Below are 25,026 nucleotides of genomic sequence, written 5' to 3'. Positions count from 1 at the left end.
CTCTGACATAACGCCTGGAATAAACCTAGTTTCTCATTTGGTTGGAGCTGTGGATTTTATATGGGCAAGTGATGTTGTTGAATTGAAGATCCAAAAGAAATCAAGCTCTGTCAGTAAGGAATGGATTGGTAGCAAAAAAGACAAACTCATGAACAAAGCGTACGACAGAAAGCCTTTTAAGATTGTGGATTGGTACCTACAGCAGATGGCATCGGTATTTGTTGGCTTGGAGAGTAATTCTCTGAATACATCTGAAATGTAATTTTACTGCAAAGCTAGATTTAAAATGATATTTTTAGTTTAAAATTGTAAATGTAATAAGGCGAACCATGAAGCACAGCACAAAAAAGGATTTACAGACACTAACCCCAGCAAGATTTAGCTCTAGGTACTAAACAACCCATTTATATCCTAAAATAAAGTTTTATCTCAGTGAATCTAAATTATCACTTCCAGCTAATTTGCATAATGAAACCTCAGATTTTCAGATTTGAAACGAGATGTTTCATTCTGACACAAGCGCCTATGGGGACAGAACTGTTTTAAAGTAGAATCTAAAGTGAGTTTTTAGGCTGAAGCAGTGGTAATTTGATAATATGATGTTATTGCAATCAGTGTTTGTTTTGTGGTTACATAACTTCACACCGAAGAACCCAAGTGTAAGAAAATATTCCCCTTTTAGCTCCCTTCGCCAAGTTTTGCTAATGTGAAGACCGCAGTAAAAGGAAAAATTGAGGAACATCAAACACCCTGCTGTCCTTTCCAGGAATGAATCAGCTGTCCTACTTAACCAGTACATCTGTACAGGATTCTGTTAACAAAAGAAAGAAATTACACTTTAATCACATGAACGGATCTCAGTATCAGTTAGGACCTCTCTAAACAGTTTGTCCCTGATCAGTAGGCTACGTCATTTTGAAGTTTGAACATCATCAAGTTTTCTCTGAGGAGAGCAGAGGGGAACAAAGAATGGCTGGAGAGATAAATTGAAGAGTATCCGTCTTATTTATCCAAGAGATTAATATCATCTGCGAATAACATCAACACCCTGTTGCAACATTGCGGAGAACAGACTTCATTTAAACATTCACCCTCACAGGAATGATATTAATATCAGCCTGTACCTTATGTACACAGCATCTCCGCAGAGAGCGAATACTTGAAGAATACTTTTGCTTTCCAGTTCGTTTGTGAGTTATAACTGCTATAAATGAAGAAGGCAATATATATAAAACAAACACAAATATCTTTACAGTTTATAGCAGTGTACTTTGAAACAGTGAGGTGTTAGATGTAAAACCATTACACTATGATCTTAACTTAATGATGTGGATCTACTACTGTATGTAATATTTGTAAACAAAATCACATTATTTCCATGACACATATCTGAAAAACAAAGGTGTTTCTAAAAAAAGCAACACAGGTAGTATGTTGTTCTGTGTGGACATCGTTCAGCCACAAGAGGGAGATCTTTACTTACGCTAAACTGTCTTACAATACTGCCATTCACCAATATCTTTCTATCTCTGAAAAGTTTTAAATTAAGAGCCAATTTTGCAATTTAATGCACGTCCCCATTCTTTAAAAAATTTCCGGCATAAGAACAAAGCGTTAAGGTGGTTGACTCATTGTTAAATCACCTCAAGCTCCCTGAAGTTTACCTGCATCATTTTCTAAGAAAGGCTCTAATTGTCATTTTATCGAAGAACAAAACGGCTCCTTCCAATTTGGTTTGAAATTAGTTTTGTTAACATTTACAAAAATGACCCAAAAATGCACAAATATGAAATGTTATTTATTCGATATTTATGAAATCATACAGCTAATAAAAACATTTGTTTAAGGCAGACTAGCAGCAAGCTTTAGCTGCAAGATGGAAATGTAAAACAAAGGCTGGACATTATATTGTAACTGACAAAAAATAGTAAATTCACACAAACTGTCGTGATTCGCTCTCTGGTTCAACAATTACCCATTTAGGTGTTTTTCTTTTGGGTAAAAAAAGTGTACACATGTGATTTTGTCAAAAAATGAAAAAGGGAGTGTATTTGGTTGTTTTTACATTTTTGCATGAAAAAGTATCATTGGTCAAGCAAAGTGCAAATATCATTAGATAAAAAATTAAAAGCATTTATGATTCTCTTTAATTAAACCTGGAAACTTAAATTGACCTTATTCAGAAGTGACCTTTTACAAGTGCAACCTTTGCTTGACCAAAGGATACACAGGGACTTCACTTAACCACTAACACCAACCAAATATCGATAATATCACTCTAAAACACCACATACGCGCTCAATGTTCATCACAACCGAGCCACAGTGAGCTTATTATGAATAAATAAGCTCTTTGTTGAAAATTTGAGTTTTTACTTAAGGCCAACCCAAGCGCAGTTAAGAAGCATTCAGGAAAAACATTCAGTTGGGTAAACAAAACCCTTTCACTGTGTTTAAACTCTTCGGCGAGAAACAGATCCTCTGCACATTCTTCAGTCCAATCCGAGAGAGCGCGTTAATCCATCGACGAGAACATGGATCTCTTCTGAAACCCATTTTAACCAGGAGAAAGTGCTTTCGATTGAGATTCATTTCCTCTCAGTGTTTCTGATCTCCAAAATCAAATCCACATTTAATTGCTTCTCTCCCTCCAAACACTGCTATGAAAACCGTGCTGGGAAATCACAACATGGTTATGGTCCTCTGGAGAGCCCAACCTCCAGAAAACATACATTTAACACACTGAAACAAGAAAGCGGCAGTCGCCTCTCTCAAGCGATGCAAGACTGCAGAGATACAGAGCTAGGATTGTGGGAGGAGGGTTTCACAAAAAATCCTCTCTACCGGCCAAACACCCTGATTGCTTCTTTCTAATCTATTTTTGTGTGCACATCTACAACCAAAATTAAAGGAGAGAGAAGCCAAAAGAAGAGGAAAGGGTGACGGCTTGTGTGTAGCAGACATCAGTGACAGGTTAAAGGCCCTATCAGTAAGAGCGATCTGTGGCTTTGTGTTGTAAGGGGAGGAGTTAAGGGTTAGAAGGAGAAGTTAGGAGGGAGAGAGGTTTGGGGTACAGAGGTAAGGCCAATGATCTGTTTCTGCTTCCCCTCAGTTGGAGGAGGGGAAGGAGGGAGGGGTACAGCCCCGCTCTTCTCCTGGTCAGTCTGTTTTCTTGGCCCAGGCCAGGTCATCGCTGCGTGGTTTCTGACCCGTCAATCTCTCTATCAGCCATTCCATTCTTCGCCAGAATCCCACTCTGTCCAGTGGGTAGTTCAACCACCCTTAGGGAAAGAACGGTAGAGGGTAAGCAAGTATCTTAATCACCATCATAGATTTTGAGGTACAAGAGTAAATTTTTTTTGAAATAAAAGGTCAAACTGGATTCTCATTCTATATGCATTTGACTTTGAAATGGCATAAAATGATCTAAAGCAGATCTAAAGCAGATGTTAACCACAAACTAAGAAGGTTAAATGTAATAAGGCAATAAACAAAAAGCAATAATGCAACAAGTTTTTTGGACAGGGTCTTTGAACATTTTAATTGCATTCTTCCATGCAGATCAATTTGTATAGACTTTTCCATATTGTGACATTGGTCCGAATAAAGGGCTTCTGAAAAATTTGAAAAATGTAGGGCTGGAGAAGCGAGTCTCAAATATCCCCGCCCTTGTGCAATAACTCACTTATAAAAAAACACTACAATATTCCATAAGAAATGAGAGTTCATGTTGACTTTAAAGACCACTAATTCTTTTCTTACATTAAAAAAATGAAAAGTTGCATAAAACAGCCTCTGAAAAAATTAAGAGACCATTCCAAACTTCCAATTAATCAGCATTTCTACACACTGTATAGTGTGACAAAGTCATTCAACAGAAATGTAAGACTGACAGCATGATGAGTTCACATCAAAAAATTAAATACAAATACAGTTTTACTGTGGTTGTGTATATGAACTTGTTTTCTCTGTAGTAAACTCACAGAATACTTATTAATAATATTTCTCTTCATTTTTTTCCATGGCTGTACATATGTTTTTATATATGCATAGATACAAGATCTACAGTATATAACTATATATTCAGTATATAGTTGTGTTACAACTAGGGATGCATGGATATTATTATTTTTGGTCTATACCGATTTTAACAAACAACTATCTTCCGATTCCTATATCAAAATTGGTCAATTGCATAGTACTTTAAAATGCTAGCTAGTTTTTGGGCCTTAACTTAATTTAACAGAACATGAATTGGATCCATTTAACATTTTAAGAGAGGCACAAGTTAAGATAAAAATACAATAAGACAACATGGCAATCTTCAAAGGTTTATCATGCTATCCTATATTTCATACTCATATTTGACTTAACATTGAAGTTTTCTTTAATAAACTTAAATAAAGTCTGTACTGTTGCCATTTAATTATTTTGCTCAGAGAAAATGTTGGATTATTCAGAAATGCAACTCATTGCCTCCATGCAGTCAATAAATAAACCATCGGTATCAGACTTTTTCATGCTATTGCCGATATACCGATGGTGTTAAATAAATCCAATATCGGCTGATTAATACAGCGGTGGATACATTAAAAAACTCAAACTAACAAAGTACTTTGAAAAACAACTAAAATTGTCAAATGAATAGAGGTGTGAAGAACCACAAAGTGTTTGATGTGTAAAACCAACTACACAAAATCATCTTTTCATTGAATGACATAATAAAAAAACTCTCCACCAAGTGTGAGAAGAGAAATGGAGAGAGGGAGAGAGGCAACAGCGCAAGGGCAAGACAAGCAAAAAGGAGAGAGCAAGGACAAAAGAGCAAGACAGGAAGAAAGAGAGGAAGCACAGAGAACAACATCAGAAGCTCCTGGATGGGGATTCCCAGGGGATGGACAGAAGATCAGGCAGAAGCAGTAGAGTAATGTACACACTTACTGCTATAAATATGTAGCAGCACCCCACCCCCAGCCAGCCAGCCTGAACTTCACCATATACACACACACACACACAAACACACACACACACACACACACACACACACACACACACAAACACACACACACTTTTTTTCAGACGCGCATTCCGTTGGGTTTATACATTACTATTTCAGCCACACAAACACACAGGCATGTAGTTGTCTTAAACACAAATGGATGGACAAACAAAATTGCACAAAACACAGCACACCTGCTGATACACGTTCACTATTAAAGTACAAATAAAATCCAATCTGATGTGGTTTTACCTTTTAATATCATTATTGTACCATGTTACTTCCACTTTACATTTATTACAGGACATCCTTGAGTATGACATCATAAACTGCTTTTCCAAGACTAAACCAAGGAGACATGGGGCCGGTTGCATCAACTGCTTAGACTAGTCTCAGAAGTCAAGAAGATCATTTTTTTTCTTCAAGACTGGTCATAACTTCTTTAAATCATTTACATAAAAAGGAAGATTAGACTAATTGAAATATGAAAAGTAAGACAGATTAGTCCTAACTAATTGCTAGTCAGTGAGACTAATTGTTAAGACACAACCTTGTAAACACCACACCGTTCCTCATACCTTGATCCTGTGCATCTCAGCTCTGTGAGTGTGCGTGTATACACCCTCCCTCAACAGTGACCCTTTCGGTACAGGAGGAGAGCAGAACAGCTCATCATGTTTGTTTGATTTCTCATCTTTGTCAAACCCACAGACCCCCCTTCCCTCACCCCCCCTCACGCAGGCCTATTTGTTAGCACTGACAGCAGGTTAGCATTAAATATACATGGAGGTTGTCAGCCACTGGCACACACAAAGGCGGGCCTCTGCCCCTGGGGACTCGGGCAGGAGGGTGGAGGAACCGGGCTCACGCAGAGAGACTCCCAAGTGTGCGTGTGATAGAGCGAGCGAAAAAGAGAGAGAGACCCTTTTCTCTCCCTTCATCAGCGTCTCCCAATGGGATCAGGGAGCAGCAGTGGAAAGGAGGAGGGTCAAAAGGACCGGCCTGCGCTCTGGAGCATGCGTGTGCACGCATCTGTCGTCCGCTGGGAAACAGGGTGACGCACAAGCATCCTCGCTCCCCTCTCTCCCAGAGATGCACGTCGCATACTGAGTGCTCCAGCTATCATGGGACTTTAATGCCTTTACAGACACACACACATGCAGCTTAAGCGCCACTGACTTTAACAAAGTTATTTTAACCCACTATTAACAGCTACTGGCGATGCAGGGCCACGCTCCACAGAAGAATCCTTGCCAGATACTGCGGGTCACCATGATCCTCTACACCTCACTACCTGAATCTGAGCCCACACTGACACAGCCGAGCACATACTATTGTTGTAAAAATCCCTCCGGGTCTCTGGGTATACATTCAAGATAGGCACTAATGGAAGGCTATTATCTATTGGGAGGGCCCCAATAAAAGTCAATACTGATACCCGTCAAATTTTGGAAAAACACTCAACTCTCTATAAAATGTTAAAAACTAACAAATATGATCAAAACAGATTCTTTTGATACCTGTAGTGATGCAGTAGTAGGTCTCATGGGGCGACACGTGATGGATGCGATGGTGTTTCCGTGGCAGCACTAGGTGGCAGTCCTGCAGCAGCGTGACCCAGCGTGGCAGGCCGAAGTAGGAGTGAGACCACTTGTGGATCTGATTAGTCATGGTTACAAAGACCGCCAACGCAAAAACAAAACATTCCCAGGGGTAGGACTCTGCAAGGGCATCTGGGAAAGAGAGATAGACGTGGAAAGTTGGCGGGGGATAGAGGAACGATGGGAAAGGTGGGGAAAGAGATAAAATGAAATGCAAATTAAGAAGACATCTCTTAAAGTGACATGCCTTAACCTTTTAGTATGAGAGTCAGTTTTTACATTGACCTTCCACCTTTAAAGAGTTCAACCAAACATGAAAATTCTGTCTTCATTTACCCTCGAGTTGTTCCAAATCTGTATAAATATCTATGTTCTCATGACCACAGAGAAAGATATTTGGAAGAATGTTCTTGAACCTGAGACCAGTTCTTGGGCACCATTGACTTCCATAGTAGAGAAATTGCCTTATACATTTTATTCAAGGCAAAATAAGATATTTTGAAGTTTGTAGAAAACAAGCAATTTTGGGGCACTTTTGAGTACCATTGTAATTTTTGTGGCCAAGTACTGTTTAGTTACGAGAATTCTTCCAAAATAGATTTCTCTCTGTTTATTATAACTAAGAAATGTATACAGATTGGGTAAATCATGACAGAATTTTTATTTTTGGGTGAACTGTCCCTTTAATGTCTGTGTGCTGAACACATCTTTAGTCATCATAGGGTTTCTTAAACATTCGGGAATTCATGTAAGGAATAAAAATATTGATTCATTTTCAAAATATTGAAAAAGACTGCCTGAAACTTCTTTGGTGAACTATTCCTTGACCCATGCTGAGCTAAAATAAAACTGAGAGCATTTTATCTTTCACCGAACCGTTTTGTCATTTTGATAGCTTTAAGATTTGAGTTATTTTAAGATGGATGTACCAGTCCAGAAAATGGAGTCACACTTCTTAAACAGTAACGCAGACTATCTTCACAAATACAGTGGATGTGTGACCGGAGATGTGTGTAAGTCAATGGATATGTGTGCATACCTGGTGGGTAGGAGAGGAATTTATAGGCCATGTGGGCCAGAGGCAGGAAGGTGATCATGCAGTTGTCTCCATTAGTCTCTATGAAGTCATGCCGCGTGATGGCCGTCGGATCAATGTGGTGCTCCCGGAACGGACGAATGAATGCCTGAACGTAGAGAGGTGGAGGAAAAATGGAGGTCAAAGTTCAATTGCAAAACAGGTGGGGGTGACTAGGGCAGTGATTTAGATCCATTACCTTATGCTAATGAAAGATGTCTTATGTTCAGATCAATCTAAGGGTCAAACTAGGAGCTACTGATGCATTAGTATGTATTAGAGACACTAAACACTTCTGTTATTCTTTTTTCTACCTGAATATTGCTGGTTCTCATGGTGGGGGAAGGCGGGGATCTGTGAATTATTCATAGAATTAATCAAATTTATAGTAATCGCCACGTATGACATTTCTAAATAATGTTTTGTCATTTTTAGAACATACAAGTCGTCACAAGGTGGCTTTGATGCGATGTTCAGAAATGATTTCAATATGTACCAAATTCATATCAATATATTCTTTTTTCTCCTTCCTTACTTTGGATCAACTGTAAAAGTTTGCTTTACAACATTTATCCAAGTGATTTAGTAAAAAATTCTCTGCTTTAAGTTTCTACAGATTCAGATGCAGAATTGGGTGGGGTTAGATGTTGACTGATAGACCCAAATTGGTGTGTTGCCGTTACTCGGGCCTAAATGAAAGATGGCGCTGCGGCACGAGCTAGACGTTACGGAGCGGAGAGATAACCCGGCATTAAAAAGCACTTCCCCATGGCTCTGATCCAGCATCATAAAAAACCCTAACCCAGCAGCACCTGTCACTCACGCCCAGGAGTGCTGCTTTGAGACGGGCACCCGTCTGCGAGCGCGCGGGTGTCACAAAATGAAAGTGAGTAAAAGAAAAGATGGTATAAGCACAAAGGAAAATACAAGAATGAAGGTAATTTATTTTCCACATAAAAAGGAGGAATCGTTTGGAGCCACATTACCATAGCGTTTCAGAGACGGCGCGGGGGAAAAATGTCATTATCGCATGTTTGTGGGCTGAACTCAATAACACCTATATCTGAGAGCGCGTGGCGACACTCTGCTGGAGTGTAGAAAACTATCTGTTGATATTTCGACAATTATGTTCCCTCCTGTTCTCCTCGTTTCCTTTCTTTCTCTCTGCCCGCGAGATTAAAAGAGCGCTAAACCCCAGACAGCACACAGTGCGCGTGTCGACTCGCAAGCATGCCGCGGCAAACCTGCGCCTCGCCACCACTAATCCCACACCGTTTAACGGCCTGCCTCGACCGCCTTCTGCCTAATCACGACATCTTCGGATTGCCCTAGCAACCCAGCCAAATCCAAGAGTCTGTCCTCCCCCACCCTTAACCCAGAGCGATACATTTCTCGTCCTTTTCTTTTCTCCTCCCTGCACGCATTGCTCTTAAGTGCCCGTTTAATCACGGTCATTAATGATTCTCCCTCAAGTTGGTGCTTCTTGTTTGAACATGTGGACAAAACCCATATATATATCGGTTCGCTAAGTGGCGCCTTTAATCTGCTGGTTAAGGGTCTTAAAGCGCCACGTTCTTAATGTCTGTAAATTCCCTCGCTTTTTTTGAAGTTCGATCACTCCCAGGTGGCGGAACCTAATTATCCTCGACAGCAGAAGGATCGGCGTTGACTGCCGAGCCGGGTGGAAACCCCTTCACGGTGGGGCGTCCAGGCTGAGGCGTTTTACACCACAGACGGATGCTGATGAAAGCCAGACAACGCGGGGCCCCTTGGCCCGATACGCAGCAGGAGTCAGACAGGCCGTTCAGATGACCTGCTCGCTAGGAACCAAAGATGGCCGCTTCTCGGCCTCAGATGCCCCTTTTCTATCGACAGGGTGCCGGTGCTCGATCTGGTGCGTTTCTGACGGTTCTAGGCTGGAAAAATCAGGTCTGCGCTGGTCCCTAAAAGCTGCCGAGCCTAGACAAGTGTCCACTTTATTTTCTCCATCTGTCTAAAATAAAATACGAAGACATTGCGTATGGGAACTGACGTTTTTGAATCGAATTTGTAATATAAAAGTAACTTGTTGTTGCAAGTTCCAGACATCCCTAGTCTCCCGGAAGTTCCGGGAGTCTCCCGCATATTGATAGCGGCTCCCTGATGCCCGCGAATGAGTTAAAATATCCCGGAATCTAGAGCGAGTGATCAAGAGCGCGCATGTGAGACAGAGACTGTGCTTCAACACATGTAGCGCGCGCACGGCAGAAAGGGAGACGGAGCGAGCGACCATTCGTGTGCGTGCATGTGCTAGTCTGGGTGTGTGCCTCATGAAGCGCATGTAATACAGAGAGCGTCCTGATTGGCCTGTTTCGTTAAGTCAACCAATCAATTGTCAGTGTGGGCGGGCTTTTATCTCTTATCCCGAGTCCCGAACTGAATATTCAGTTCAGTATATCTAGAAACAAGAGCGCCATGGCAGAGGGAGAGGGCCCCAAAAAAACGAAAATATAAGACACATTTTACCCAAGACTACACGAAAGTGTACCTCTGTCTTATAAAAGTGAAAAATAATGACAGTCTTGCACGCTTTACAGTTTGCAATAGCGACTTCAGCATTGCCCATTGTGGGTTAAATGATTGTAGAAGACATGTTGAGGTGAGTTCATCAAGTTTCATTTGATTTCATGTGCATATTATTCAGGTCGGCTTACAACTAGCTACATGAAAACACCTTAGACATATTTAAAATTGCAATGGAATATAAATAAAAGCAGTTTACATATTAGATAGAGAGAAAGAGAGAATTTTATTTGTCATTGTGCAGTAGTACCATACAACGAAATTTGCTTGTGCATCATCTAAAAATACTCGCTTTCATATACACACTCACACAATAAATAAAGTATAAAGATTATAAAACAATAACAGGGCATCCAATATTACACTGAAGTCCCCTTGCATAAAGTCCCTTTCTATAAAGTGCAACTGTGCTGACTGTGGTAGGGGTGTTTGATTGTTCAGTTCTTTGATGGCCCTTGGGATAAAAGTATAAATAGTATTAGCAGCTTATATAAAAAGTCAAATTAATCTACATATTTTAATGATTAACAAATAATTGCATAGGCCTATAACCTGTAGAAATTATATATTATGCTTTTATATCTTTTAGGGATATATAACCTTGGACTCCTTTTTTTGGTGGGGGGGCGCGGCGGGATCGGGATACCTCCCTGAAATGCTTTTTTGCAGGTTGAGATGTCTGAAGTTCATTCAGTCAGACTACTTTGTGCATCCCCATTTTGGTGTAATGTTTTGAAAACCAATAACATCCAATGCTATAAATCGGCTAACTTATGTAGTAACTCAGTTTGTCTCTCATGAACCTGAGACCAAGCACTAATTCATTTAAATAGAGTTTCGGATGACCAGGCCTTAAAAACCAGCATATTTACATGGCCCCCTTACACAAAGCAAAACGCCATCGTTCTACAGCACTCCATGTCCGGAAACAGTAGGAAGACCCGTGTAACTCATACGACACACTCAAACTGTGAAAACTGTCAAGAGTATTCTGATCATTGCTAAACCTGTACACTTGTCATACACTTTCACAGCAAACAAATGTAGCATTGAATATTCTCAAAAGTAGCTTTATAATTGTCACACGGGAGCAGATTTAGCCTGCGCTAGCCATTGTTTCTACTGTCACTCTACTGCCCCCTTCCACATTTCAGCACAATGACCCCTGCCAGCGCAAAAACACATAATACAGATTCATGGCTCCTGCATGTCCAAAAGGGAAAGCAAGTGTCGGCTGCTTTTTAATTGGACAGTGAGGGGGTGACCTTTTCCCTGATTGGGCAAGGAAAGTGCGACCATACTATGCATTAATGCAACCCTCCTGGGTTTTCCCAGCACCCTTTGGGGTTGCGAGTGGGGTGTGTGGAGGGGAGGGGTTAAGATGGGGCTCTCTAGGAAAGCAGGAAGGGCTAAACTCCCCAGGGCGAAGATGGCATTTCACACTCACCGCTTTCCAGCCTGGTAAACCACAACAGGCCAATAGAGCAAAAGCTGCTATGAAAATTAAACAGGGTAATTTGTTAAAATCAAACAAGATACTATGCTTGGAGACCACAGTGTGCATATGAGGGCGTGTGGGTGTATTGTGGGCAGTAAAATATTCAAGGATGTGTGCCACCTACAAAAACACTGCCATTATTACTAGACCTAGTTAATTACATTGATGTGGGTTTCACAATAGATAATATAAGTGCAAAATGGATGTCAACCACTGATGTAGAAACAAAACAATAGGTCTCTTTTCACTAAACAATCCTTGTGAAAATGTAACTCTACCCCTAAAATCTGATTGGTTAGTGGAAATGCTGTTCCACAACCGTTGAATGTTGATTTATTCTTGATCATTCGTTGGTCACAGGGTGTTATAGATGCAGCAGGGCACTGCCCTGTGCACAGGTTGGCCCATTATTTTCTTACCTTCCCAATTACTGGGATGTCCACTGAACCCCATGTATCAGCTCCCCAATGTACCATCCCAGAGGCAAAGTCTGCTGTCACAATACCAGTCACTGAGTGAGTGAGAGAGAAGCATGTATTAAATCCAGTGGCCATGGAAATAATGGTGACCGTGAAAGCATGTAGTAGCATGTTTCATTGTGTTGTACAAAAGTAAAGACAAAAACGTGTCTCTTCACAGATCCGAAGACCTACCAATGCCAAAGATGATCTTATAGATGTGGACTGTGGAGAAGTTTATGAGGAGGAAGAAGAAGTTTACAATGAAGAGTGCGAGGCACAAAATTACGCTGATCCACTCCTGGAGTCTCTTTGCTACGGGACAAACAAACATATGAGTGAGCAAATATTGCACTTTTATAAGGTAAATTTTTTGTTGTAAAACTAAACGGCTTGCATTAAGAACTTAGCTTACATTTAAATCACATTATAAATATGTAAATGAAATCACTTAAAATTTAAAATATAAAACGGGATGAACAAGTCAGCCTCACTATTCGACCAACCCTACTAACATGCCAATTTTAACAAAAACAAAACTTGTACATCTAAAACGGGCGTAAAAAAATAACTGAAAGTGTCATCTCGTAAACGATATTAATTCTCCTTAGTAACAGTATAAGTTAACCACAGTGACCACTGCGAGGTCAACGATGGCAGCAAAATGACATCTCTCAATAGTCCAAAGGTCAACGGGGTCAGCGGACAGGAGACGAGCTGAACGTGTGTTAACCGTGTGTGCGGGCGGTGTGCGTTTCCCATTATCGCGTGTGCTCGAGAGTAATCGATTAGACTACGACAAGTTGTAGAGAGAGGCTGGGGTCAGGATCTCTTGCGATGGCAGCGTATGCCTGACACAGCTAAACGTCCCAGGTCAGGGCAAAGGGCATCGACGGAAGGGCCACAACGGGTACTGTTCGGACCACCATGACAGCGGTGTGTCACAGCGGGCGGACGTGGAGGATGATTAAAGTGCTAATGTATTATTCACAACAGAGCTGAGAATTAGTCTATATGGACATCAAGCACACCTCTCCATCTCTACCTACAGTACGTTCGATCTCCCTTTTTAAAAGCTTGCATATTCAGTATCTGACTGAATTCTTCAACCCCCCTCTTTTCTTTTCTTTTCTCTAACTCTTCCTTCCTTCTCTCTCTCCATCGTTCTCTTTCCCTCTCTCCTGTTGGGCGGATGCGGGTGCGGAGAGACGCAGTGGACTCAGCTCTTTTGAAAATTTAATGGCATTAGAGGAGCCGTCCTGAGTGGATTGGGAACGTGAGGAGGTTGAGAAGAAGATATTGATGACAGCTATTTATAGCACCTCAGTGGCCAACCAACACCGTGCCCCTGACTGATGGGCAACGGTTCTAATACATACACGAGGCTGCCTTACATCTCACTCATGCAGTTAAAACATGAGAGCCTCAACATATAACATACAAGCTTGTTTTCCACAATGCACCAGGTCATCGATCCTGGAGTTCAAGAAATCACATGTCACTCTTCCCACTAGAGGTTTTGGTACAGACCTGAGTTCAATTAAGCATAACGTTTGCTTCTCGGGGGTAGTGGGAAAGCTGTCTTTTGAAATCATGTGCCAGGAAGGAACCAAACTTGAACCCAATGCAGAAAAGAAACACAGGGTGTGCTCAATGTGAAGGCCGGTGTGATTTTTTATTTAGTTTTTTGCATTCATGTCATGTCAGTTATTTAATCACAAGACGATTATTTATTCGGATAGTCTTCTTTAATGAAAACAAAACTGTAATACATTCTATGCTTACAAGAAAAAGTATTAAAACAAATATAAAAACAGAACATAAGAACAGTAAGGGGTTATCAATATTATTTAACATATCATGTTACAATAAAGCGAGATATATATCTTGGAGCTAGGGTGATTTATTTACTATATGTGGACCACAAAACCAAGCATAAGTATATTTGTAGCAATAGCCATCAAAACATTGCACGGGTAAAACATATATTTTATGCCAAAACTCTAAAAGATCCTGTTCCAGATTTTCTGTACCCTGACATTGCAAACACAGCTTTCAGATGATTTATAAATCTCAATTTTGACAAATTGACCCTTATGGTTCTGCAGTCCAGGGTAGAACCATACAGTATCGGGGTTTAATCCTGTTTGTTAACCTGACGAAATGATACCTGTGTTTAAGACATATTTTTACATTTAATTTTGTGCTTTTGCGAATTTAAAAAGTTATCTCTTTCCTATTTTTTTCAAAATTCAGTTTTACTTGTCAGCGACAGATCTATTCAATTTTTTTTCATTTAAGGTCCAAACGTTGAATGATGCCAATTCTTTATGCCAAATATGAATAAATTGCACAAATCTCAATGTACTTTTTTTTACATAACGTCACAACATGTAGTACACGAACATGAAACTCAAAATTGGAACACATCATAAGTTCAAGTGTACAGATATAGCCGCTATATTTCCTTTAATACACCAGATTTGTAATATAACTTTTTCCACTTTTAGATTTTCCACTTTGTTGTCTAAAAAGATGATATTCCAAAATATATCGCAACTAACATTATACTTTAAGCGGACTATGAGGGTTGAGTACACTCAAATGTAGCTTCTGACTCATGTCCATGTACCAAATGTGAACATGACATTACATTACACTTACAAAACACCTGTTTCAACACACGAGGGAAGAGAAAAAGGAAAGGGTAAATCTTTCAGCTGACCTAGAGCATTCAGTTCTCAGCTCAGTTTCAACAGGACGAAGAGACTATGACACAATGGATTGTATAGTTGGTTTAAATACTGTAGCTCAACAGGAAGTGTGTGTGTTTAGGCGAGAGGCTTCCAGGTGCAGCGAGATCCAGGTGTGTTTTGGCTATAAGGGATCAAAACCAGACCTTTTTACTGCAGTATCACAGCAAAATAGCAAGTGGTGTTGAAATTTGAATGAGGTTAACATGTGAACCCTGTTGCTATTGTAATGTTTTTTTTTTTGTAGACGAACAATATTACAGTTCTTCCATTAGTATTCGGCACAGGCGGATAAGTGGGAAAAGATCCACCGCTGTTTAACACTTTGCATGACACCATCCCTGCGAACTCCCCAAATTATTCAGAGACAGGAAGCTGAAATTAAAAAGAGAAAAAAAGGCATTTACCCACTCCAGCACTTGTGCCCTCTCTTTTCCTTCCTGTCTTCCTCTCTCACACACACACACAGACATGTATGTACACACTCTTGGAGCAGTCGGGCCACTGTCAGGTGATCAGCGTCAGTCCTTGGATCCTCTCGCTCCCAGGTGAGGGCAGAAACTAGGCCAGGCCTCAGCAGAGCCGCCGTCGCCGCGCAGCCAGGAACACTGTCCCCCTGTCCACGGGACCTGAGCGGCGCGCTCATTAATACAGTCCTGACAACAACGTGCTCCCCTGCAACCCCCTGCACCATCGCTCACACCCGCAGCCCCCTTTCCCGCTCGCTGGCGTGGGGAATTAACCTGGGATGGGCGGGGGGAGGATGGGGGGGTGCTAATAGGCTGAAATTAATCAACGACGCCTGATTCGACGCAGAGGGGCAGCGGGAGTGCCAAACAATGTCCGTGAATGCTAATGGCGTTCTTGCTCTCTCTCTCGTAACATGCACAAGTTTCTGCGGAAGGCTGTAAAACGCTGTCGTCTATCCTTGAGTTTCACTGCGGTTTGTGCTAATGCATGTAACCGTGAGAAAATCTGCCAGAGACCCAAAACTAAGGATGGGTCATGATGGTCAACTACTCCATTAGTCAGGTCGCCCAGTTTGTCTATAGTCTGCACAGTAAAATTGTCCTTGCGTCTTTGAATTCATACAGTTGAAAGCTCTGCCACTACAAACACACAAATACAGATCGACAAAAACTGTTGTTGAATGGAAGAAGGCACCTTAAGACACACGTAACTAGTCTTGTTAACTTCCTTAAAGGGATAGTTCACCCAGAAATGAAAATTCTTTGATTATTTACTCATTCTCGTGTCATTCCTATTTGACTTACTTCTGCAGAACAGACTGCTGGGAACCAAACAACCCTGGTTGGCTTCCATTGTATGGACGTAAAACCACTCAGACATTTCTCAAAATATCTTATTTTGTGATCCACAGAAGAAGGAGTTGTCCACAAGTTTTGAACAACACAAAGGTGAATAAATGATGGCATTTTTATTTAATTTTTATGAACAATCTCTTTAGGAAAGTTGCAAACCCAAACTATTAAAACTGAAAAAAAGCACTTTAGCACGTCCATCCCTAAAACCTAATAGTAAATATTTCCAGTGATATTTATTTCCCATTTACGTTGTCTTTAGAGGAAAAACTAAATGCAGTTTAATAAATGAAAATAGGAAAACATAGACAGCTCTAACAAGGTGATCTGGCTGCTTGGCCCCCGTGCTGGGTTTAGACAAAAAGAGGTGGGGTGTGGGAGGTGTGGTGACGGTTTATCACCTGTCACGATTGCAGAAGTCAGCGAGTGTAACCAGTATGTGTTGTTTGTGCTGTAGAGAGATGGGTGTTTTTCTGTCTCTATCCAAACCGAACAAAGGACCCTTTTCTTCGGCAGGCTCTCCTGATGGGGCTGTGGTGGTGCACGGGCCCCTCTGTTCTCAGCTGAACTGCGTGACTGAAAGAACGGCTCTCACCTCCTTCAGAGACATAGACAAAAAGCAACTCAGTCTCAGAATAGCAGCCTTTCAGAGGGCCGGCCACGCCACAAAGTCCTGCCAACATGCCATGACTGTGCCATTCTCTAGCCCGCTTCACCCCCCAACAATTCCAAGGGCATCTACATGTGGGCGAAAGGAAACGGTATTGATTGAGGAACATCAAATGCAGGCCAGGAAAATGAACCCCGTATTAGCACAAGAAATTATATTTAGTGGGACACATAATGGCGGAGACACACACACATTGTCCCCTTGCCAGCTCTCTATAGGCCTGTCTTCAGAGGGGACATTGGAAAAGAAGGGAGACGGGAAAAGTGGGTCATACATGGCGAGAGGAAGAGAAAGAGTGTGAGAGAGGGAGGTAGAATTCCCCTGATCGGGACAAATGGATCAGTCACAGGCCTTGTTGCTTTCATCTGTTCTCAGCGGACAACTCAACCTGGGACACACACGGTAACACATGTATCCAGATACACATGCTTCCACACACTTTGTGCCAAATAATGCTGTACTCTATGTTGTTTTCAAAAACAAGTATGTCGATTGACACATATGTTCCTTTTGTTAGAATAACAAACAAAAACACATGGACTACACAGAATTGCTCAGCAACCATCATAGAGAGCATTTTAAGGACTTAAAGGGACAGTTCATCCAAAATTCTGTCTTGAGAATTACCCTCTTGTTATGGAACACTACAGTTGCACATGTTAAATCTTAAAACATAGATAAAATCACATCTACCGTACAACTTTAAGATGGCTTTGTAGTAGCCAGCTCACTACAGAAGGAGGGGACGTTGCAGGTAAAAGTCTTCAAGTTTCTCAACTGGGTCTGGCAACCCTCACAATTGAAGAGAAAAATGAACGGACACGCTGTGTGTACCCAGTTAAACTGACCCTGATAAGAGCCACAGATGACAGGCTAAGGAAAGAGTGACCCCTGAGACCACCCCTCCCCACGAACCCACACACACCACTTCCTTTTAATATCCAAATCTCCAGAGTACCACAAGTGAAGGTCAAAATGAGAGGTTGTGCGCAATCATTCACGACAGACAGATTGAACGAAACACGTGTTGCCCCGTGAACTGAAAAATCATCCTGCTCGGATCTTTATGGTGACTACAATCCGGACGGCTGACCTATGGAACACAAAGAGTTAAGCGGATTTTCGACCTTTAGATTGAAATTCATTCATAAGGGAGAGAGGGATTAAAATGCAGAGAGTGGATTTTAAATATTGAAAATTCACAGCGGAGCCACTTCACTGAGAACTCCATACTAAATACGCCGTTGATTGAGGACGGCGCGGGGAAGGGCCGTGTTCGGAAATGGAATTTAGATAATAGTAATTATTCGGCTCACCCACTGTCTCTGTCCCTAACTGCCACAAAGCCACCTGAATTTACACAAAAAAGCTGATGGAGAACTCCATCAAATATTAATAACAGGCTGTGTGGTTCCAGACCAAATGTATTCGGGCGCCCTGGCATGCTTCCGTACCTGTGTGTAGGCATGCAAAAGAGACCCACATTTTTGTGTGCGCAGTTAACATTCTGACGCATTTGACCCCCCGCCCACTCCCGAAGTGCCTGAGTGTGTGTGTTTGAGAGAACAAATCCGTTTTTGGATCCTGTATACAGCTGAGGTTCTAATGCATTTGGCTGCCCTGGTGTGTGTATAATTGAGATGCCCAGCAGGAGTGGTTGCAGGTAGCCAGGTTCCCCTCCCGCCTACCTCTCTTTCCTTCTCTCTCTCTTTTCCCCCTTGAGATCCCACTTGGCTTTTGTTTACGCTGCCGGTGAGCAGTTAATGCTGGTGCAGTGACCATAGCAACGCTCATACTCATAAAACACTATATTTACGCTTCATTTTATATACCACAGTGAGAGCAGATCACTTTGCTGACCCCTGTCGGCCCGGGTCCCCTGACCAGATCAGGTATAAGGCAGTGAGCTACCTGCTCAGAAGCTCAAACCCATGACCTTTTGACCCCTGGGGGTCAGGGATGAAGAATTAGGAGTGTTGGCAGTGCATGTCAGGGTCAACGGAGAAAGGGTTCTTCAGGATGGCGGGATAAATAATACAGCACTGGCTCATAGGGGAAGTGAACAATATGATAGACTTGGTTCTGGTGCTGCCAGGGGGCAGTGTTGGGTCGTGGCTAATAAGATTACATGGCTGAAAGACTTTAGGTGTTTTTTTGGGCCAGTGTGAATTTACTTGAAGATGAACAGAGTTAGAAATGCTAGTTAGCTCATGACAAAAATTCATTGCATTTACAAAGTGTCTTTGAGAGTCAGATTAAGGAGAAGTGCAGTTGTGCAACCAGAGGTGTTCCGTCTCTAAATCTGTGAAAGCTGCTTCCAGCAGATTTTAAAGAAAAACTGCGGTCATCAGACTGCACAGACCATTAGACAGACTCTGCAGTTTGCTACAGAGAGAACACAGCGTAATTTACAATTGACACTTGTTTGGGGAAGAAGAAAGATTGAAATGATCGCTTTGATATTGGTGAAATATTGAATATTCATAGTGATTTTGCTGGTGAAAAGAAATAAGGAATGGTGCAAAACAAATAGTCACAAGAGTAACAGGTATGAAATGTTTTAATAGCATCTGATATTTACTTCAGAATCATGTTTACAATAATGCACTTACAATGGAGGTCTACAGGACAATTCTGAATGTTTAAATGCAGAAATGAAAAACATGTAATTCTTAAAGCAAATATGAATCAACCTTCACAAAAAAATCAAGCGTATCTTCAGTTCTTGCAGGTCACCTAAGTAAAGCTTGCATCAGCCGATCACACTAGATTGAGCAAATCAACGTTAACCAAGTCACACAACACATACTAGACTGCATCCTATTTTAGTTACCTTTCTTTGCTCCTTATCAGCTGCTTAATCATGCCGCACTCAGACCCACCTCCATCCCCATCTCCTCCATATCTGCCTGTACCTGTACTGTCAGATCATTTTAATTTAATCCTGTTAATGAACTGTTCTGGTTCCCCAGGTGGAGGGAAATTTATTGCAGCGTCCCCTAGTCCATGCAAGGCTGCATGAAATGTCCTGACAGAAATGTTTGTTTGTTTATTGTGACCCTGGACCCCAAACCCAGGCTTAAGAAGCAACATTTTTAGTAATAGCCAAAAATATATTGTCTATAGGTCAAAATGACCAAATCATTATGATATTAAGTAAAGATTATTTTTGATGAAGACATTTTATACATTTCCTACTGTAGATATATCAAAACTTAAATTTTGTGAGTAATATGGTATGCTAAGGACTTTATTTGGACAACTTTAAAGGCGTTTTTCTCAATGTTTTGAATTTTTTTGCACCCTACAATTGCAGATTTTCAAATAGTTGTAACTCAGCCAAATATCTTTATATCCTAAGAGATCATAAATCAAAGGAAAGATTATGTAAAAATCTCAATTTCGAAAATGGGACCCTTAATAATGGTTTTGTTGACCCCTTTAACATTTAAATCGTTTTTGGACTATTGTTGTTGTTTTTTTTTTGTTCCATTGTTGTAAGTGTGTAAAATCTGTGTGTTTTCCTCAAGTAACCAGAATTCTTGCTGGTATTGTAAGAAGGGGGTTAAAATATATCTTGAGGCTGAACTATTCATTTTAACATTTGTTTTATTGCAGTACCTTGCCCGAGCAATGAAAATTCTTTGATCATTCACTCAAGACATTCCAAAAATGTCTTTCTTCCGCAGAACACAAAAGATATTTGGATGAATGTTGGTACCCAAACAACACTGGCCTCATTGTATGGACACATAACCACGGAGACTTCCCAAAATTATTTTATTTTTTTGTCCCACAGATGTAAGAGTCATATATAGGTTTTAAACAACTTGAAGATAAACAAATGATGACTGAATTTGTTTTTCTGGGTAAACAACAAGCGTACATATGATTTGTGCTCATTGTTACAAATGAATTTCTTGGAACAATTCTTGGTTTGAATCAACAGCAGAACTAGCATGATACCAGAGAACATAATTTTACCTCACCTTGAAACGGAAGGACTGAAATTGGAATGTAGAACAATTTAACACTTTTGTGCAGACATGATCCAACCACAAACAAGATTGCAACTTATAATACATATATACAAACATTCACTCAAGTTTATTTGATTCCTTACAATCTAAAGCATATGGTACCACTGTATCAGAAATGACTTATGAAAATTGAAGTTTTGTAGGTGTAGATCAGCAGATGTGTTGGGGACTGAAGGCAGAGTTATGCTCTGTGTCAAGCATACGTGTTTGGTGTCTCGTTCTAAGGGCTCTTCTCTATGCTGTAACACACACCCATGGCTCTATGCCACAGACTAGAAAATGTGTCTACAAGGCAGAAGGCTAAAAGCTCAATCTTTGTCTTGTGACTTCAGGGTCTTTTGTATTTTTCATTTCTTACATGGAAACATTGCGTCACCTCTGCAGTATGGTCACTATTAGCATAGCTAAAGGATCTGAAGCATAATCGACATGTAGTTTGCAGCTGTTACAAAACAACTCCTAACAAGCTCTGAAGGCTCCTGCTGTCAAAGGGTCAGAATGTGCGAGCTACAGAGGACCCAAAAAGTATTTGGACATGTATTGTTGTCATTGCATTAGGAAAACAACATATCAAATTAAAGGCATTTTTCAACAAATTAAACATGGATCCTTTCTCAGAAGAAACTCATGCAGTTTTGCAAACTTCTAAACAAACAAAAGATCTAGGAAACGTTTGCTTGAAGCTACAATCGGTAACCTTTGTGGTAAAAAATAAACAAAAACTCTTATTAAGCAAGCACATGAAAAGTATTTTCTTAACCTCCCCCAATTCCCAATGGTAAAGTACTACAAATAATTTATAATTTGAGCTGTCGGGTATGATTTTACAAGAAATTGCAGTTTGACGTCAACCCAAAAAAAGATAAGGACACAAGAGACGGCAATGTGGAGGCTAAAGTTCTAGACTGCTGCTTCAAAATGCAAAATGTTTTGCTTAAAATATGCTTATGCGATGCTTTAAAAGGTTGCGCTTGTGCTATGTGATATATATGTTTTTTTTAAATGACACTTGGTTAATATTTTTCTAGCTTATGCAATGACAGACAATTTTAAGTGCTGCTTAAGTATCCAAAAACTCCAAAAGGGTCGCCGTACAGTATAAACCTCTTACATTCAGGGATCAGGCAAAATGGGTTTGATAAAACAGAGACTGCAGAGTCAGTAAGAGATTAGATTAAGAGGAGAGATTGATAGGGTAGTGAACCTAAAATCTCAGGGGTTAAATGGACACAGCAGCTTCAGTCTGGTGACACTCAGTGTGAATTTCCATCACCAAGGCCGACCTCAATGTCAGCGGCAACAGACTATCAACAAATGAAAAAATATTATTTCAGACACAAAGGAAGGTAATGTGCCTAGTGTGCAGAGTTTACAAATGATTTGCTTATCTGCAAGATTAGTGCCATAAACAAATACTGAAGTGTCTGACAGCTGATAAGCTAAAAGAACGGCAAAAGTATAGGTCAGTGCATCCTGTCTAGTCTATTATTCACACGTTGCAACATTTCCCTTTCATCTATGGCACAAACTTTTCTGCAGTCAAGACATCAGCCGCCACAAATAAGGACCCGAAGACACCGATTGGAGTCAAGATCGCTGACTGCATGGGAAACTAGATCTTGCAATGTAATACTATATTGATCTCTCTCTCTCTCTAAAACACACACACACGCCCCAGTAACCAGAGCAAGGCGGCTGGCAGAGGCGATAGGGGAAACAGAAAGTAGCCTGTAAATCCTGTTTACTTTGCGGCGAATCTGTAAAGTGGGATAAGAAGCACAAAGAGCAGTCAGCGGTGCATGACACGCAGACATATGGCGGGGAGAGGCGTCCAGCTGTTTCGCTGTCCTGGGGTTACGGTAATGAGCCGGAGGCTTCATTGAGCAGACTGAAGCCTCATCAATCCCTTTTCACCAGTAAGCCTCTGCGCTTCCAAACGCCATTCTCGCTCACCTCACCTCAGATTCGTGCAAGCACGTACCACCCTCGGATCGGCCTCGCATGCCTCCAGAGTGTCTGCTTTTTGCATCCTCGACATTATATTCTGTGGCTCAACCCTCTTGTTTCCTTTGCCTTTCCATATGGACTGAAAACAACATCGGTTAAAGCCTGCTGAATTACAAAAAGAAATCAAGCATCTCTTGGGAAACTAAAGAATTGGAATCCAAAACCTGGCACTTTATGTAGATAAAAGTTTAAGTTTTAGTTGGAAAATAACTTGCAAGGCTACTGGTTCAATTTCCTCAACTAGCCACAAGTTTTAATCCCAGGACTTCCAGAGAGATTGTTCCCGTTATGACATAAATAAATTCCTTTGGCCCTGATTGTATGGCAATGAATAGCCCGAAAAATTTGAAGATCTTAAATTTTGACCCAAAAGTTATTACATGGATGACATGGGCAACGAAGGTAGTCCAATTTGTCAGTAAGTTAAAGTGGGTCCGCAGGCTAACCAACCACGTCAGATACAAACAATCCCAGTGTACTTTTCTTGAGAATCCCAAAGACAAGCCTATCTGACTCCCACCTCACAGCTGGTGGATATTAAACTCTACTGAGCTCATCTAAAAATCCCATCCACAATCCACCCCCCAGTCCGTTGAGAGATGCATCAAAACATTAACTTATTAACCTCGCAAATTTCTTTCAACCGTATTGTTTACGCTCTGGACGTGTCGGTGGTAGCGCGTGCTTATCGTGCTGGGTGCGTTGCCAAAGAAAATGGAGTGGTCATTATCATTCCTAATGGCATTTTGAGTTAAATCAATGTATTTTTAATTGCAGCTGCAAACCACAAACATCCCCTGACACAACAAGACTGATTCTGGGACCAGGGGACTGCGGAGGGAAACAGCGAAAGCTCTTGTTGTACTTAATCTTGTTTGAGTTTGAGGTGTGGTAAGGAAGGGGGTTAAAGGCTTCTCCGAACGCTGTTGATCTTCGACTCGTGATGTGAGACAATAAAAAAGTGTAACTAAGAGCATAGCTATTATAATTGCAACATACAAACCTGTATGCAGCATGTAACTCAACTCTGTAGCCCTGCACAAGATTCATATGCACCAAATACAGAACATAAAGGTCTTTGCGCCTACAAATATGTATTCATACATGGTTCCTAATAGTTCATTCTGATCTTTGCAATAACTCGTGAATTACTTTACTTTAAACCTTAAATGAAAACTGTAGAGTGTTGTTATATATATATATAAATGTGTTTTATAGTAGTACAATCACCTGTATTTCACATGACACAAAGCTTTATAAAAAGAAAATCTTGGCGCGGGTGCTATGAATGCATAATAATAATATTTATTATTATAATAATGTAAAAGTAATGTTGTTGATATCAAACTGACCTCTATGCACTGTGCAACAAGGCATCTTTTAAACGTGTGTGCTTTCCTGGCCTTTATTTCATTGGTGCTGCAGCAGAACTACACAGTTTGAGAAATGATTCAACAGATCTGTCTAATTTCACCCGTATGATTGTCTTACCCGGGGAGTAAAGCTGGGCGAGCTGTCGGGCTCCAGCATGCTGTGGTCCCCAGCGAGGCGCTGTACTGCGCGCAGCCGCTCCGTGTTCATTCCCGTTCGGATCCTCCTCTGCCATAGACCGATGCCTGATCTCCGTCTCTGACAGTAACGCCCCTGCCATGCTCCCTTATGATGGCCAGTTTTCAGAGAAAATGCATAAATAATGACGCTATATCATGCATTCAGTGATTAATGCTTAGGAAACACGGGCTTTAATGTTTAAAGATGGCATGACACACCTCCCCTGTTAATCTCACAGAGGTTCCTACTTTAGCGAAACATACCCGGAACTAAAATACGCACGAAGCCACTGCAGGAAATGAATTAGGGTATAATAAAGATTGTTTACCTCGTTTCATCTCATGGGCGAAGTGACAGATAAATATTGTTCCCCATAGATCATCTGAGCCTCGTCTTTAACTGTCCTTAATAAAGTGAATATTTAGACAAACTTTTCTCGTGGTGTCTCCTCTAGTGTTATTAGGGATAGTGGTAAAATATCAATTCAGTTT

The 25,026-nt window shown here is 41.0% G+C and overlaps 1 protein-coding gene across 1 annotated transcript; it reads right to left on the bottom strand.

The window, feature by feature from the left end:
• Positions 1-1,785: 1,785 nt before the first annotated feature.
• On the bottom strand, positions 1,786-24,983 carry si:ch211-212o1.2 (uncharacterized protein LOC492735 homolog). Its single transcript, XM_056766324.1, has 7 exons — positions 24,864-24,983; positions 24,476-24,640; positions 12,388-12,507; positions 12,154-12,245; positions 7,639-7,783; positions 6,519-6,731; positions 1,786-3,280 (listed from the first exon to the last, which is right to left on the bottom strand). The coding sequence occupies exons 1-7, from the start codon at positions 24,871-24,873 to the stop codon at positions 3,159-3,161; spliced, it is 867 nt and encodes a 288-aa protein (XP_056622302.1). The 5' UTR covers positions 24,874-24,983; the 3' UTR covers positions 1,786-3,158.
• Between the last annotated feature and the right edge of the window lie 43 nt (positions 24,984-25,026).

This window comes from Triplophysa dalaica, chromosome 14, assembly GCF_015846415.1.
Source record: "Triplophysa dalaica isolate WHDGS20190420 chromosome 14, ASM1584641v1, whole genome shotgun sequence".
Lineage (NCBI taxonomy): Eukaryota > Metazoa > Chordata > Actinopteri > Cypriniformes > Nemacheilidae > Triplophysa > Triplophysa dalaica.
Note: the sequence above shows the minus strand (reverse complement) of the source record. Positions and strands in the feature narration are given on the sequence as shown.

Excerpts from the sequence above, each read along its gene's own strand:
- si:ch211-212o1.2 (XM_056766324.1), bottom strand. Across the intron at positions 12,246-12,387 it reads TAAGATCATCTTTGGCATTG|TGACTGGTATTGTGACAGCA; the intron begins GTAGGTCTTCGG and ends TCACTCACTCAG. Across the intron at positions 3,281-6,518 it reads CTACTACTGCATCACTACAG|GGTGGTTGAACTACCCACTG; the intron begins GTATCAAAAGAA and ends TCTTTCCCTAAG.